Below are 11,951 nucleotides of genomic sequence, written 5' to 3' on the forward strand. Positions count from 1 at the left end.
TAGAAAAATAAGGCATATTCATTACATAAGAAGAGAATATGAATGATGGTGAGGGAGATCCCCCCATCAAGAAGCGAAATTCAAAGTAGTGGATCTCATTTAGTTTAGTTTATTTGATATATGTCCTAGGCGGTTTATTATTCTTAGTTGTTTTGTATGAACCTGACTGACGGTAAAAGTATAAATTGATAATTATAAATAATTTTAAATATAACATGACTGTTTACAAAATAGCTTGAATTGATAAAGATCCACGTACTCCAATGGAGACTTGAGTACACAACAAAAACATAGAAATAACATGTAAAAGCTCAAAAGAAGGTCTCCTAAACTCAAGACTACCTATGACTTTTATAGCCAAATCTATTTCTGGGAAAAAGCATTCACGCTCAATGCTCATCAAAAGGAAAATATTACAAATTAAAATCAACACAAATTCATAAAACAACAACAACATGAATCAGAAAAGGAAAGAAAAGATGAAGAAGGCGCACACCTGCTACGACTCGTTGCAACTTTTATGGCCGCCCATAGCAGGTGTCTGGAATTTGTATGGAAAAAGGGGATAGGGCGTGCTTATTTCTACGGCTCGTAGCAGTTGCTACGGGTGGCCATAGCATCCCTATGGAAAATGTAGAGAAAAATTAGTCTTTTCGCCTTTTTCCACGCTTTGCTCATTTTGGTTCATCTTTTGTTCATGATACTTACTTAAGCCTATGAAACATCAAAAACAAAATACCGAGCATAAAACATGATAAAATGAAAGTAAATTGGACAAGAACGAGAAAATAGCTAAGTAAAACAACAAACAAAAGTGATACGAAAACCACTTATCAAACTACCTTAAACTTAGTCTGTTGCTTGTCCTTAAGCAACAAAGCTTGCTTATGCAAATTTTTAAATCCAGAGTTTAAAAAATGGAAAGGCTTAGGAAAATGAAGCTACCGGTACTCATACGCGAGTTTTGTTCAGATTGGCTAAGATCCAGTTCTCTCGATACTCATTTGACACGAAAGGTATTTACAAGGACACTAACCATAGTGAGACTACATACCCAAGTCTCTCTTTTAGATACCACTCCAACTATATTTTGTACTTATGTCTCATTTTCCGGTGTTTCCTTCCTTTTTTATTCAGACAATCAAATTAAGGCATTTGGATTTATTATAATCTTCACATGCACAAAACTGGTTGAGAATTTTTGTTTATACACCAAATCGACAATAATTTCCTTCTTTATTTACTGATGAAATTACACATTTTTGTATGTTTATTTAATATCCACTTTGGAACAACGTTTGGGGTTCAATCACTGTTAGACTAAATAATCGGGTGAAGGTTACCCAACTTAGAAGGTATAGTTGCCTTTTACCGCCTTTTTCACCATTTCGGTGCTAAAATTATTTATTTCTCAACCAATCATATATGAAATGTGAATCTAATTATGTCAGACTGTCATGATAAACTAATTAGGGAGTACTTCTCAGAATATGATAACTATGGTACAAATCTACACGTTAAACTCATATGTTACTTTGGGGACTTAGGGTGCTCGAGTAATACCTATTTTTTCAAACTTTCCTGGTGTCCCTATACTTAGCCTTTCATTCCTATAACTCTATATACTTTCCCTTAGGCGAGTTTCTTTAAAGACATGGTGATCCTTGATAGGTTTTAAGATCTCCCTTGAAATCTGATCGGTTGGGCGATAAGGAAAGACGAGTGATGGTAGTACTTTGGCCCTCCTCCTTTCTAGGTGCTCCTTCCTCTTAGCTAAAAGGTCTATTGAAAATTTTCCTGGGAAAATGAAAGAGAGAAAATTTCTTAAGAGAATATTCAAGGAACAAACAAGAAGGATATATAGTAATAGACTCACCTAAATATTCATCTATCCCACATCTGTCCCGTAGGTCCATGGAAATCAATGTATGGAAGCATATGAATTGGAAGCATGATAACTCTTGAACCACTTCCCATTGAAAATGGGTAGTATCATAAGAGGAGAATCTGTTGGGAGTCTTTGAATCACTCATCTAGGACAATGGAAAAAATGGGGTGCATGTCACCCCGATTCTAACCATTAAAGTGCCATTTCACCCCCTAATTCTAACAAATGTATCATTCTAATCAGGATAACGTTTGGAGTAGGCTCCAATAGCTTTCTTCCAAGAAGGCAAAAAAAGCCACACAATCACTTGTAAGAATCAGTCTTACACTAAAGAAATAAAATAATATCCAAATGTTTGGTGTAACCTCCATCCGACGACACAGAGTTTCAAAGCCCCTGAGAATACCCAAACCATTGGCGTGGTTTTTGAAGGGGTTACATGGTGCTCGATAAGACTTTGACCTCAAACTGTGTGAAGGGGATTAAGACCCACCAAATCATAAATAACATAAAGATAGAAATAAAAATATGGAACAAGCGAACCACTCATGGTATCCATGTTGGCTCTCTCCCATTCGAAAAAGGCTTCCAGGATCACATATTTTTTGTGTCCTGTACTGGAAATATTGGTATGTCATCAAAAGTTGTTACCCTTTCCTCGTTATAATACAAGATGTAAAGTCCTACACTTTAACACTTTGATCACCTTTCCCCATTGACTCATGATAAGAATAAGAGAAGCATGAATGTTACTAGCAAAAATCCCTGGGTCACAATCTATAATATTAAAAGTGAAACTTATTCCTTTAGGAATTCCAAAAAGAGTCCAAGAATATAGTGAAAAATCATACATGTAACTATGATTAGAAACTTAGAAAATACGTTTCACACTCATACAGACTCCCGACTATATGGAAAAAGATTGAGCGTAAAAAGGTGGGATGGAGGAATATGTAGGTTTTTATAGGAAGTCCATTTGTAGGGGCGGTCTATTCCCGTTTGAGTATATCAATAGTTACAAGAAAGGGGAAACATCTCATGTATCTGATACATGTGTATGGAAAAATGCCAAAATTTCTTTCCAAAAAAGTTCATCATCAATTGTATTTGATGCAATGCACGTTTTTCCCAATTAGTGATGCAATCTTTATCCGCTGACGAGTGGGTTGCATCACTAACACATGGACCCATGGCATAAGCACAACCACACATAAAGAAATGCCTCACAATTGAAGTCTTGCCTTATGGACTCACCTAAGTCTCCCTTGAGGGACTCAACAAAGTCTCGTCGGAGGGACTTAACTCGCCTAAGAAACTCAACTAAGTCTCGCATGAGAAACTCAACTAAGCCTCGCTTGAGGGAATCGACTAAGTCTCTCTAGAGGGACTCAACTAAGTCTCGTGTGAGGAACTCAACTATGTTTCACCCATAAGGGTTTTATGAAACTCTAAGACTTAAACAAAAGTATAAAGTCTCAACAAGGCTAATTAGGAAGGCCTAAAGCCGAGTCAGTGATTAATTTGGCTTTTATGGGTCCTTGTGCTTGAGAGACTATGTAATGCTATAATTGGAAGATATGCAGAGGGGGAAACGATACACACTTGGTCCTTCATCCTCCCTTAGTCATCCTATCATGGGTTCGAGCGCCCTCGTTTTGGATAGAGCGCCCATTTTCTGAATATTTCACCCAAATGCCCAATTTCTTCGTCCATAACACAGAATCATGTGTAAAGCCTTTACCAGGTCAATAAACGTTACTTAGGGAGTCATGGGACTTAGCTACACCTCTTGGATTTTAGGGAATCAACCACTCATTCTCGTGGTGGCTGCTACATTCTAGGGATAACCTAATGTTGGGTATATAATTACATTAATATCCTAATGTTGATGGGGATAACCTAACTTAAACACATAAACACACAGATACAGTAGTTTCTCACCTCACGTGAGCTAGTTCTTAGTACACTAACAACCCGGAAGCCTCTGACAACGTTTACCCACTATGGATTGTCAAACATTTGAACTTTTAATATATATATATATATATATATATATATATATATATATATATATATATATATATATATATATATATATATATATATATATATATATATATATATATATATATATATATATATATATATATATATATATATATATATATATTACTTAGTGAAATTATGTTCGATGTATAACAAGGTGTCACGGAATGTTAGAACAATGTGCATAACAATGCGATGAAGTAACAACAAATAACAAGTAAAATAAATAACAAAAGAATTGTTAACCCAGTTTGATTCAAAGTCACTTATGTCTGGAGGACATCAGCCTAATAAAAGGAAAATCATTAATGAGTAGTCAATAGTACACGATGATCTCATCCAAACTCTCCTAATTCAGTATCCTTTTCCTAATGCTACTAGTAAATTTTGACCCAGACTCACCCTGAATCTAAGACTCCTCTCACTTTCACTCAAACACTTTCCCAAATGTTTATACAATTACAGAAATATGAGACGTGATAAATCATAGTTACAATCAAATACTATATCCTTCTAACTTATGAAAGATATCTTATACTAGAGTATTACAAACACAAAACAAAAGACTCCATAAGAAAATGACAAAATTAAGTCTTTAAGGTCTAGTCTTCAAACGAGATGTAACTACTCCTTAAATAACAACAACACCCAACAAAAAATCCAAGAAGGATTTTGACATAAAAGCATCTGATTTCAGAAAAACACAGGATGATGTTTCTTCATTAAAACTAATTTTGAATCTTTAGGAAATTAAATCTAATTATATGTTTATTTTTCACAAATAAGAATTCCAATATCTTTAGCAAAAGGATTTAGAATGAAATATTTTTTTAAATAAAAATAAAAATTGTTCTAAATAAAATCCCTAATCAAACCAAAAAAAAAAGAATTTACAAAAATATATTCCATCAGATAAGTTATGCACTTCCGAAAAAGATAAAAATACAATGTCTCGCAATAAATCAGAACATCTTACTTAACCTAATAACTACAAAAATTTATCAATCAAATCAAATCTAATCTAATAACAATTGTCTAGTGGACAAATATATCAAATAATATGTATTATAAAATTGTTTGTGTAGTGTGTCATCAAATGTATCAATAGTGAAATATAAGAAAATGTTTTGTATTGTTATGTATTAATATCTACTGTTCTATCTTTTTCAAATCACATGCACCATATATTTCTCATAAAAATTTAGATATTAGATATATTAATCTTATATTTTCAACATTTATTTCCTTTGTAAAGTACTAATTAACACTCAAACCCCACAAAAATTGATGTAGATTTGAATTTTATTTTATTTAATAAGTAAAAGAGCCTTTTTATCAAATGAGCCATTTATACAATTCTTATAACATGAGTCAAAAAAGCAGACACTCCACCAGTTATCATTTACGTTCCTATAAAGAAATTCCTACACCTAATTGGTTAGTAAAAGGTTCTTTTATATCATAAAAAGTAGAGCCACAAAACAAGGCTTTTTAACCCCCATAGAAACTTTGCTTAACAAAACGAAGATTAATTGCACCAAACAAAAAAAGCTAGAAAAAAGTGATAAAGTAAAAGCACTTAGAATAAAAGACTATGAGTCTTTGCCTTGTTAGAACTGCACTTAAAAGAATTTCTAATTATGACTTGCATGTCGCTAGACAAGAGAAAAATAAAGAAAACGTAAGTAGGGTAATGTTTTTTCCTAAAGAAAAAGGATAATGACTTAACCAGCTTAAAAGAGACTTCTTACTAATCTCAACTTTTTTTTTCCCGTACATGATAATGCTTTCATGGAAAATCACTTTTAGAAAAATGTAAAGTATTGTTTTTCAACACTTTTTGTGTTGCTCTTTCCTTTAATTCCAATTGAAGGAATCCAAATAAAAAAATATAACAACTCATGCATTTGTATCCTATGAAAGTAATAATAGTATGTTTGACTGAGTGCTTGGTGAAAGTAATTTATGTATATTAATTTGGTTATAATTTAAGTTTGCAGTGAAATAATGATTTTTATCTAAATAACTCATTTTTTATTTTTATATAAATAGGAGTGACAAATAAGACAGACTGTTTAGGAGAATTGAATCTAATGAACTCTTGATATTAATAACATCCTATACTTTTCTATTTGCACTCTAAAAAATGAGGACTATTGCATTAGAAATGATCACTGCCAATTATTTGTATTGTGTCAAAAACCAAAAAATCATCATTTTTAGAGAGCATAGCTCAATAAAATGGAAGTATTTAAAATAAAATGTTACAATAGATGCCACAAAACAAAGCTACTTTCATAACAAAATATCTGCAAGAGAAACAAAGACCAGAAATATGTACTAGTTTATTTAGATGAAAATATCAATGGAAATTTTGAAACTAGAAAATGATTATTCTATGCTTTCTCACTACTATATTTGATTTCTTGAACACTTTTTACTTATAATTCATTCCGGAGAGAGTAGCTGCTGAGTTGAGTTGCCTTCCAAGAAACTGTTTTTGCCTTCTCCGTTAACCCGAGTAGGACTTCTCGGGACCTCATTTGCGACATCGATTCTAATCGTTTTTCTAACCGGAATACACTTGTCTGATTTGTCTTCATCTGCGAAAACCGTGTCTCTAGTGTGTTTGCCTAGGGTTGGCGAGCCATTACCCGAGCAGCTGTTACTTGTGGAGGAAGGCGGCGAGAGGCAGAGTGATGGACCATTCAAGTGTGAGGCTGATACAAGTTGCAAAGGTATGTTTTGTGGCCTAATTCCCGGAATTGCAAACAAAGGCGGCGGCGGATACCATTGCATTGCAGTTGGAGCAGCAGCGTTGTAAGGGTTGCACATGGATGCCGATGTTGGATGAACTGCTGCCATGGAAGCGACGTTATTCCAACCTGGATTCATCGGTAATACCCACGGAGGAACAGGATAGCACTGCAACCAATTCGATGCATTGTGATTGGATAACTCATTCCCTCGAGTATCGATGTTTGTAACCGAAGATCCACATGAGATCGGTTCCTCTCTTCGTTGCACAATCACATTGCTAATAGAATCTGCATCAGTACTTCTTTTATGGTCTCGAACATTAAGCATCGAATGCATTGATTCGCAGAGAGGATTATCAGGACCGAATTTCAACACAGTTTCGTTATCCGTTGATGCACGGTGATGACCGGATAAACTCGTAGTTTCTTGCCTGGAGACCGGAATTCCATCCGAGTTTACTATAATCTGTCTGTACTGAGAGGCAAGATGCTTATTCTTCCGCCTCCCAGCACCTATAGGAACATTTCTCATCGTTCCGCCAGCAGTCCAATACCTTTGGCAATTCTTACAGAAATGCCGAGGTTGGTTCACATTATAGTTGTTGAAATAACAAAACTTGGTGTCCCAACTTTTGCACCTCGGACACTGAACAATCTTGTCTGGTTTCTTCAACATTTTATCTTGATCCGCATCACCCGTCTCCGTGTCATCTTCGACGGGCTTGGAGTTTACAATCGGCTCTTTTTCCTGCATATTATTTCCGGACTCTTGTTTACTATCCATTGAATCCGAAGAATTGGATAGTTGCTCGGTTTTTTCCGCAGAAAGCATTTCCACTAATGCTTTCTTTGTACTGTTGCAAGTATCCTAAAATTTAAACAACAATCACTTATAAATTAAGCAGAATAAGAACCGAAAACATAACCTAAGATTAGACAAAATCCAATTTGCAGTGTCAAAATTGATTCTGATAAAATTGATTATAATTAAAGTGATCCATGTTCATATAAAATCAATTGTAACAGTATAATCAAGTTAGAATCAATTCAAAAGACAAATTCACAATTAAGAACAAAAAATCAATTCAAAATTATATTTCATCAATCATCACTATAACGAACTAGCATCACCTAAAACATACCCAAAAATTTCAACAACTCCATAAACAAATAAACAAAATAAAAATCCAAAATTTACATCAACCCATTTTTATATACAACATATAAAAGAACCATGATTCACGAAAAAAGAAAATTAAAAGAATTATATTATTATATATATGTACCATTGGTGGAGAGTTAACCGGAATTCGACATTCCGGCAACGGAATCTTCCATCCAAACAGCTTAATACCAGGATGATTCTTCTCTGTCTCAGTCTCAGACATGTTCATGTGAATTTTGATGTTGTCGTTGCAGTTACAAAGTTTGAAGCTAAGCTAAGAGCCTTGAACAAACATAAAACAGAACATAAACAGAGTAAAAATCAAACGTGTGAGTGTGAAAAAGAAAGAGAAAAAAAAAGTGTTTTTTATATATTTTGTATCTAAAATTTGTTACAAAACAAGACAACTTTTAAAAGGGTAGAAAGAAAGAGTTCAAACTTGCACTATAAACCCTCTGAAGAAAAAGGTACCCTGCAAAAAGCATAAAGAACGTGAGGCATCAAAGACACACACTAGTAATTTTTTTTTCATTTACTTTTTTTTTAGGTAGATAAAAAAAAGTATTCTTTAATTCTTCTCTTTCCTTTTGCAATCATAAAGTGTTTCTTTTAAAAAGATTACCTTTTTATTTCTATTTTATTTATTTATTCAAAAGTGTTCTCTTTTCTCTTGATTGTTTGTCCTTAAACATGAATATAAATGCCTTCCATATATATCATTTAGGTTTTCTAATAAATTAATTAAAATAAGAGTTTAATATGCTTTGACTAAAATTATTAATATTTAATTTGACTTATATTCAAATTGTAAATTGATTTAAAGACTTAAAAATTGCATAAAATTTAATTTTTTAAACTTGTTTAAATGTCCTTTTTTTCTAAATGCAATCTTATCCCCTGAATTTTAATACATATTTTTAAATTGAGTCAAACTACAATATATTTTAAACTATTTTTTAAAAATTTTAATTTAGCAAATTATTATTAATTTATATTTGTATTAATGTGATACATCGCATTATGGTATTATGACATATAGTACACATTAAATTTATTATTTTAAGGGTAATGGTAATTTGTGTTACTAGAATACAAGTTAATAATTAAATTAAAAAATATATTTTTTGAAATTATGTATTAATTCTGATAATATATAGAGTTAATTTTTTATTGTTTTTTAATACTTTTTTTTTAATAAATATAATTAATTTATGTTTCTATAACACAAATTTGTATATCCATCTTTTAAATATATTATATAGTATATTTTATAATAATTTATGTTTAAATGCAGTTTTAGTACTCAATTTTTACAATTATTTGATTGTGGCCTACGAAATTTTAGTTAGATTTTAACCTCTCAAATTTGTCTCTATTTGCATTTAATAGTTCTCAAATGTAGACTAAATTTTGTTTAGGTAACATTAAAAAATTAGATCATCGCTGATGTGGAAAAAAACAGAAAAGACTAATGTGATAAAAGATCATTGGTCATGATTTTTATTTTCTTCTTTCTCTTATTACTTTTTTTCCCTAGTTTTCTTTTTTAGATTTTTTTTTTCTTTTTAATTAGTTAAACGGAAATCTTAGATATTCCATTCAACATATATCTAACGGAAACTTGTTTTGACAACAAAAATAAACCACTAATTAATTAAAATAATAGATTTTTTTACCAAGTTTGACAAAAGCCAAATGGCCAAAAATAATAATAAAAAAGTCTAAAAAATTATGACAATAGCAATATAACATATATCTTATGGCCATATCAATAATAAAAAGTTTAAGAATAAATATAATGACTAAAATTTATTTGTTGAAGTTTGAGAGTCCACTACATGTTGGTTTTTTTTATTTCTTTCTCTTTGTGTTGAACTAACTCAACGGTCAACATAAAAAAAAATTATCACAATTATAACAATTATTAACAATAACTATAAAAATTATCATTTCACATGACAAACAAATAAAATAAATTAACAACCTTATTTTCTCTCTTTGGTATCATCCAATCGGTTGATGTCTTTCATATACATGTTCTCTTATTGTATCTAAAATTACCACAAATCTTACAAGTTATTTGTCCTCATATAAGTTTCTTCATTCTTTTAGTTTTGCCTCATCATAGGCCTTTCTTCTTGCCTTTTTCTTGCTCTTCATGGAGTTCATCTAACAAACGGAGATTTCTTGCCTTTTTTTGTTCTTCATGGCTTTATTTGAAATATCTTGCGTACATGATATTTGTTCCATGTGGTTTAATAGCAGAGATCTAGAAGTTTTTGTTTTATATTGATACATGCATAAATTGTAATTGTGTTTTTTAGTGTGTTTAAACAATATAATTATTGTTATGTTATTTAATTTGCAGAAAAACTATCTTTGTGAACACTTACAACATCCTTTTGGCGAATAATGAAATTAAAAAGAGAAGGAAAAATAGAACTCTAAAAAAGAAAATTAGGAAAAATTTAACACACAAAAAAAGAAAATAAATATCAATATACTTTTGTCACATTGACTACTTTCTTTTCTTTATGTATTAGAGGTAATTTAATTTTTATAATGTCTAATAAATGAAATTTAACCTACATGTCATTTGAAGACTATGCAAAAAAGAGGGCACATTTGATGTTAAGATTAAGCAAATAAAACTTGTAGGACCAAAATCAAACAATTGCAAAACTCATGAAAATTAAAACTGTATTTAAGCCTTAAATTTATTATTTTTATGGTTTTATAATTGTACAGATTTAGTTATATGAAATTAAATCACATTAATATTTTTGAAAAGATTTATTCAAATTTAAACAAATGTGAATTTATTTTTAGATTAAATAGTTTTTTCCTCGAATCATTTAAAATTATATTATGAATACCTCTAATATCGACATTATTAAATATTTTTATACTATCAATCAATTATAAATCATCATCTTGCTATCAATAAGTGTCTTATAAAAAAAATAACTTTTGCATATTTTTAATATATAGGTCTTCCCTCCCCATCATTTCTCATCCATCTTCTAATTCTCTCCTTAAATATTTCTTTAAAATATCATCTTATATTATCAAGAGAAATGTCAATTTGATTTATTCGACAGTAAAACCTCCGATGAAGATCTGATTTTGGAACACTGAGACTTTCGAGCATCTTCAGAGGAGTTTGATCTGTTGGTTAGATGAAGACATTGAAGATGATGAAAAGATCAAAGAATTGAAAGGCTTGTTATAGTGTTCAACAATAATAGAGAACATCGTATATGAGAGTCATTAAAAATTGGTAGTGATTATCGTATTATGATGCATAGTTTAGATGAAATTGTCGTGATGGTTGCAATCATATATATATATATATATATATATATATATATATATATATATATATAGTCATTTTATATGTTTGTTGTGTTGTTGTTTTAATTGTTGTAACCTTTATGAAAAGAATGTTGTTTTCAATATCAAATTAAATGGTTACATAAAATGAATTACATATAAAAAGAAGGACTAAAAGTGGATTATTTAATTATGTTATGGAGCTTGCTCCAACATTGAGACAATATGTACGACTGTGTTTGGGCTGACGACATGAACTACATAATCTCACCAGTTTGTTCGTCGTATCAATTTCGGTTCGAATACGCGTGCTGTTAGGGCGATCCTTTTCTTTCTTCGCTTATTTTTATTGTGTCAAACTATGTCCCCTTGATATGCAGACCAATAGTCTTCTTTTTCTACCACTAGAAAGTTATTGTTGTACATATTTCATAAGTTTATGACTTTGTAAACAACAGATAATAGGTTGGAATGGTCCTGCCGAGCATGTGAACATGTCGCTATGACATGGGAGCAAGGCATACGAAAGGCTTAGAACTTTCTCCAATCGCATCAACCTCTATCTAGTTTAACCCGATAGTATCCCCTTGGCCTCCCTTCATTATGGTTCATTGTCTCATATACACTGAACCAAGTTTTACAACAATGAAACATTGCAACGACATGTGTGTTAGCTTTGGCAACTTCTTTCTTAATAAATTTCATAGAAGTTTCACTGAACAACTGCCTCAATTGTAACACTGAACTCCACTTGAACGTA

At 31.3% G+C, this 11,951-nt stretch overlaps 1 protein-coding gene across 1 annotated transcript; it reads right to left on the reverse strand.

Annotated features, from left to right (window-relative positions):
* Nucleotides 1-6,257: 6,257 nt before the first annotated feature.
* On the reverse strand, nt 6,258-8,439 carry LOC127126581 (cyclic dof factor 2). Its single transcript, XM_051055530.1, has 3 exons — nt 8,298-8,439; nt 7,980-8,140; nt 6,258-7,561 (listed from the first exon to the last, which is right to left on the reverse strand). The coding sequence occupies exons 2-3, from the start codon at nt 8,085-8,087 to the stop codon at nt 6,383-6,385; spliced, it is 1,287 nt and encodes a 428-aa protein (XP_050911487.1). The 5' UTR covers nt 8,088-8,140; nt 8,298-8,439; the 3' UTR covers nt 6,258-6,382.
* Nucleotides 8,440-11,951: the final 3,512 nt, after the last annotated feature.

The sequence above is a fragment of the Lathyrus oleraceus genome, chromosome 3 (assembly GCF_024323335.1).
Source record: "Lathyrus oleraceus cultivar Zhongwan6 chromosome 3, CAAS_Psat_ZW6_1.0, whole genome shotgun sequence".
NCBI lineage: Eukaryota > Viridiplantae > Streptophyta > Magnoliopsida > Fabales > Fabaceae > Lathyrus > Lathyrus oleraceus.

Coding starts and splice junctions, on each gene's coding strand:
- LOC127126581 (XM_051055530.1), bottom strand. CDS start 8,087: ATGAACATGTCTGAGACTGAGACAGAGAAGAATCATCCTGGTATTAAG. Junction 7,562..7,979: donor CGGTTAACTCTCCACCAATG/GTACATATATAT, acceptor TTTAAATTTTAG/GATACTTGCAACAGTACAAA.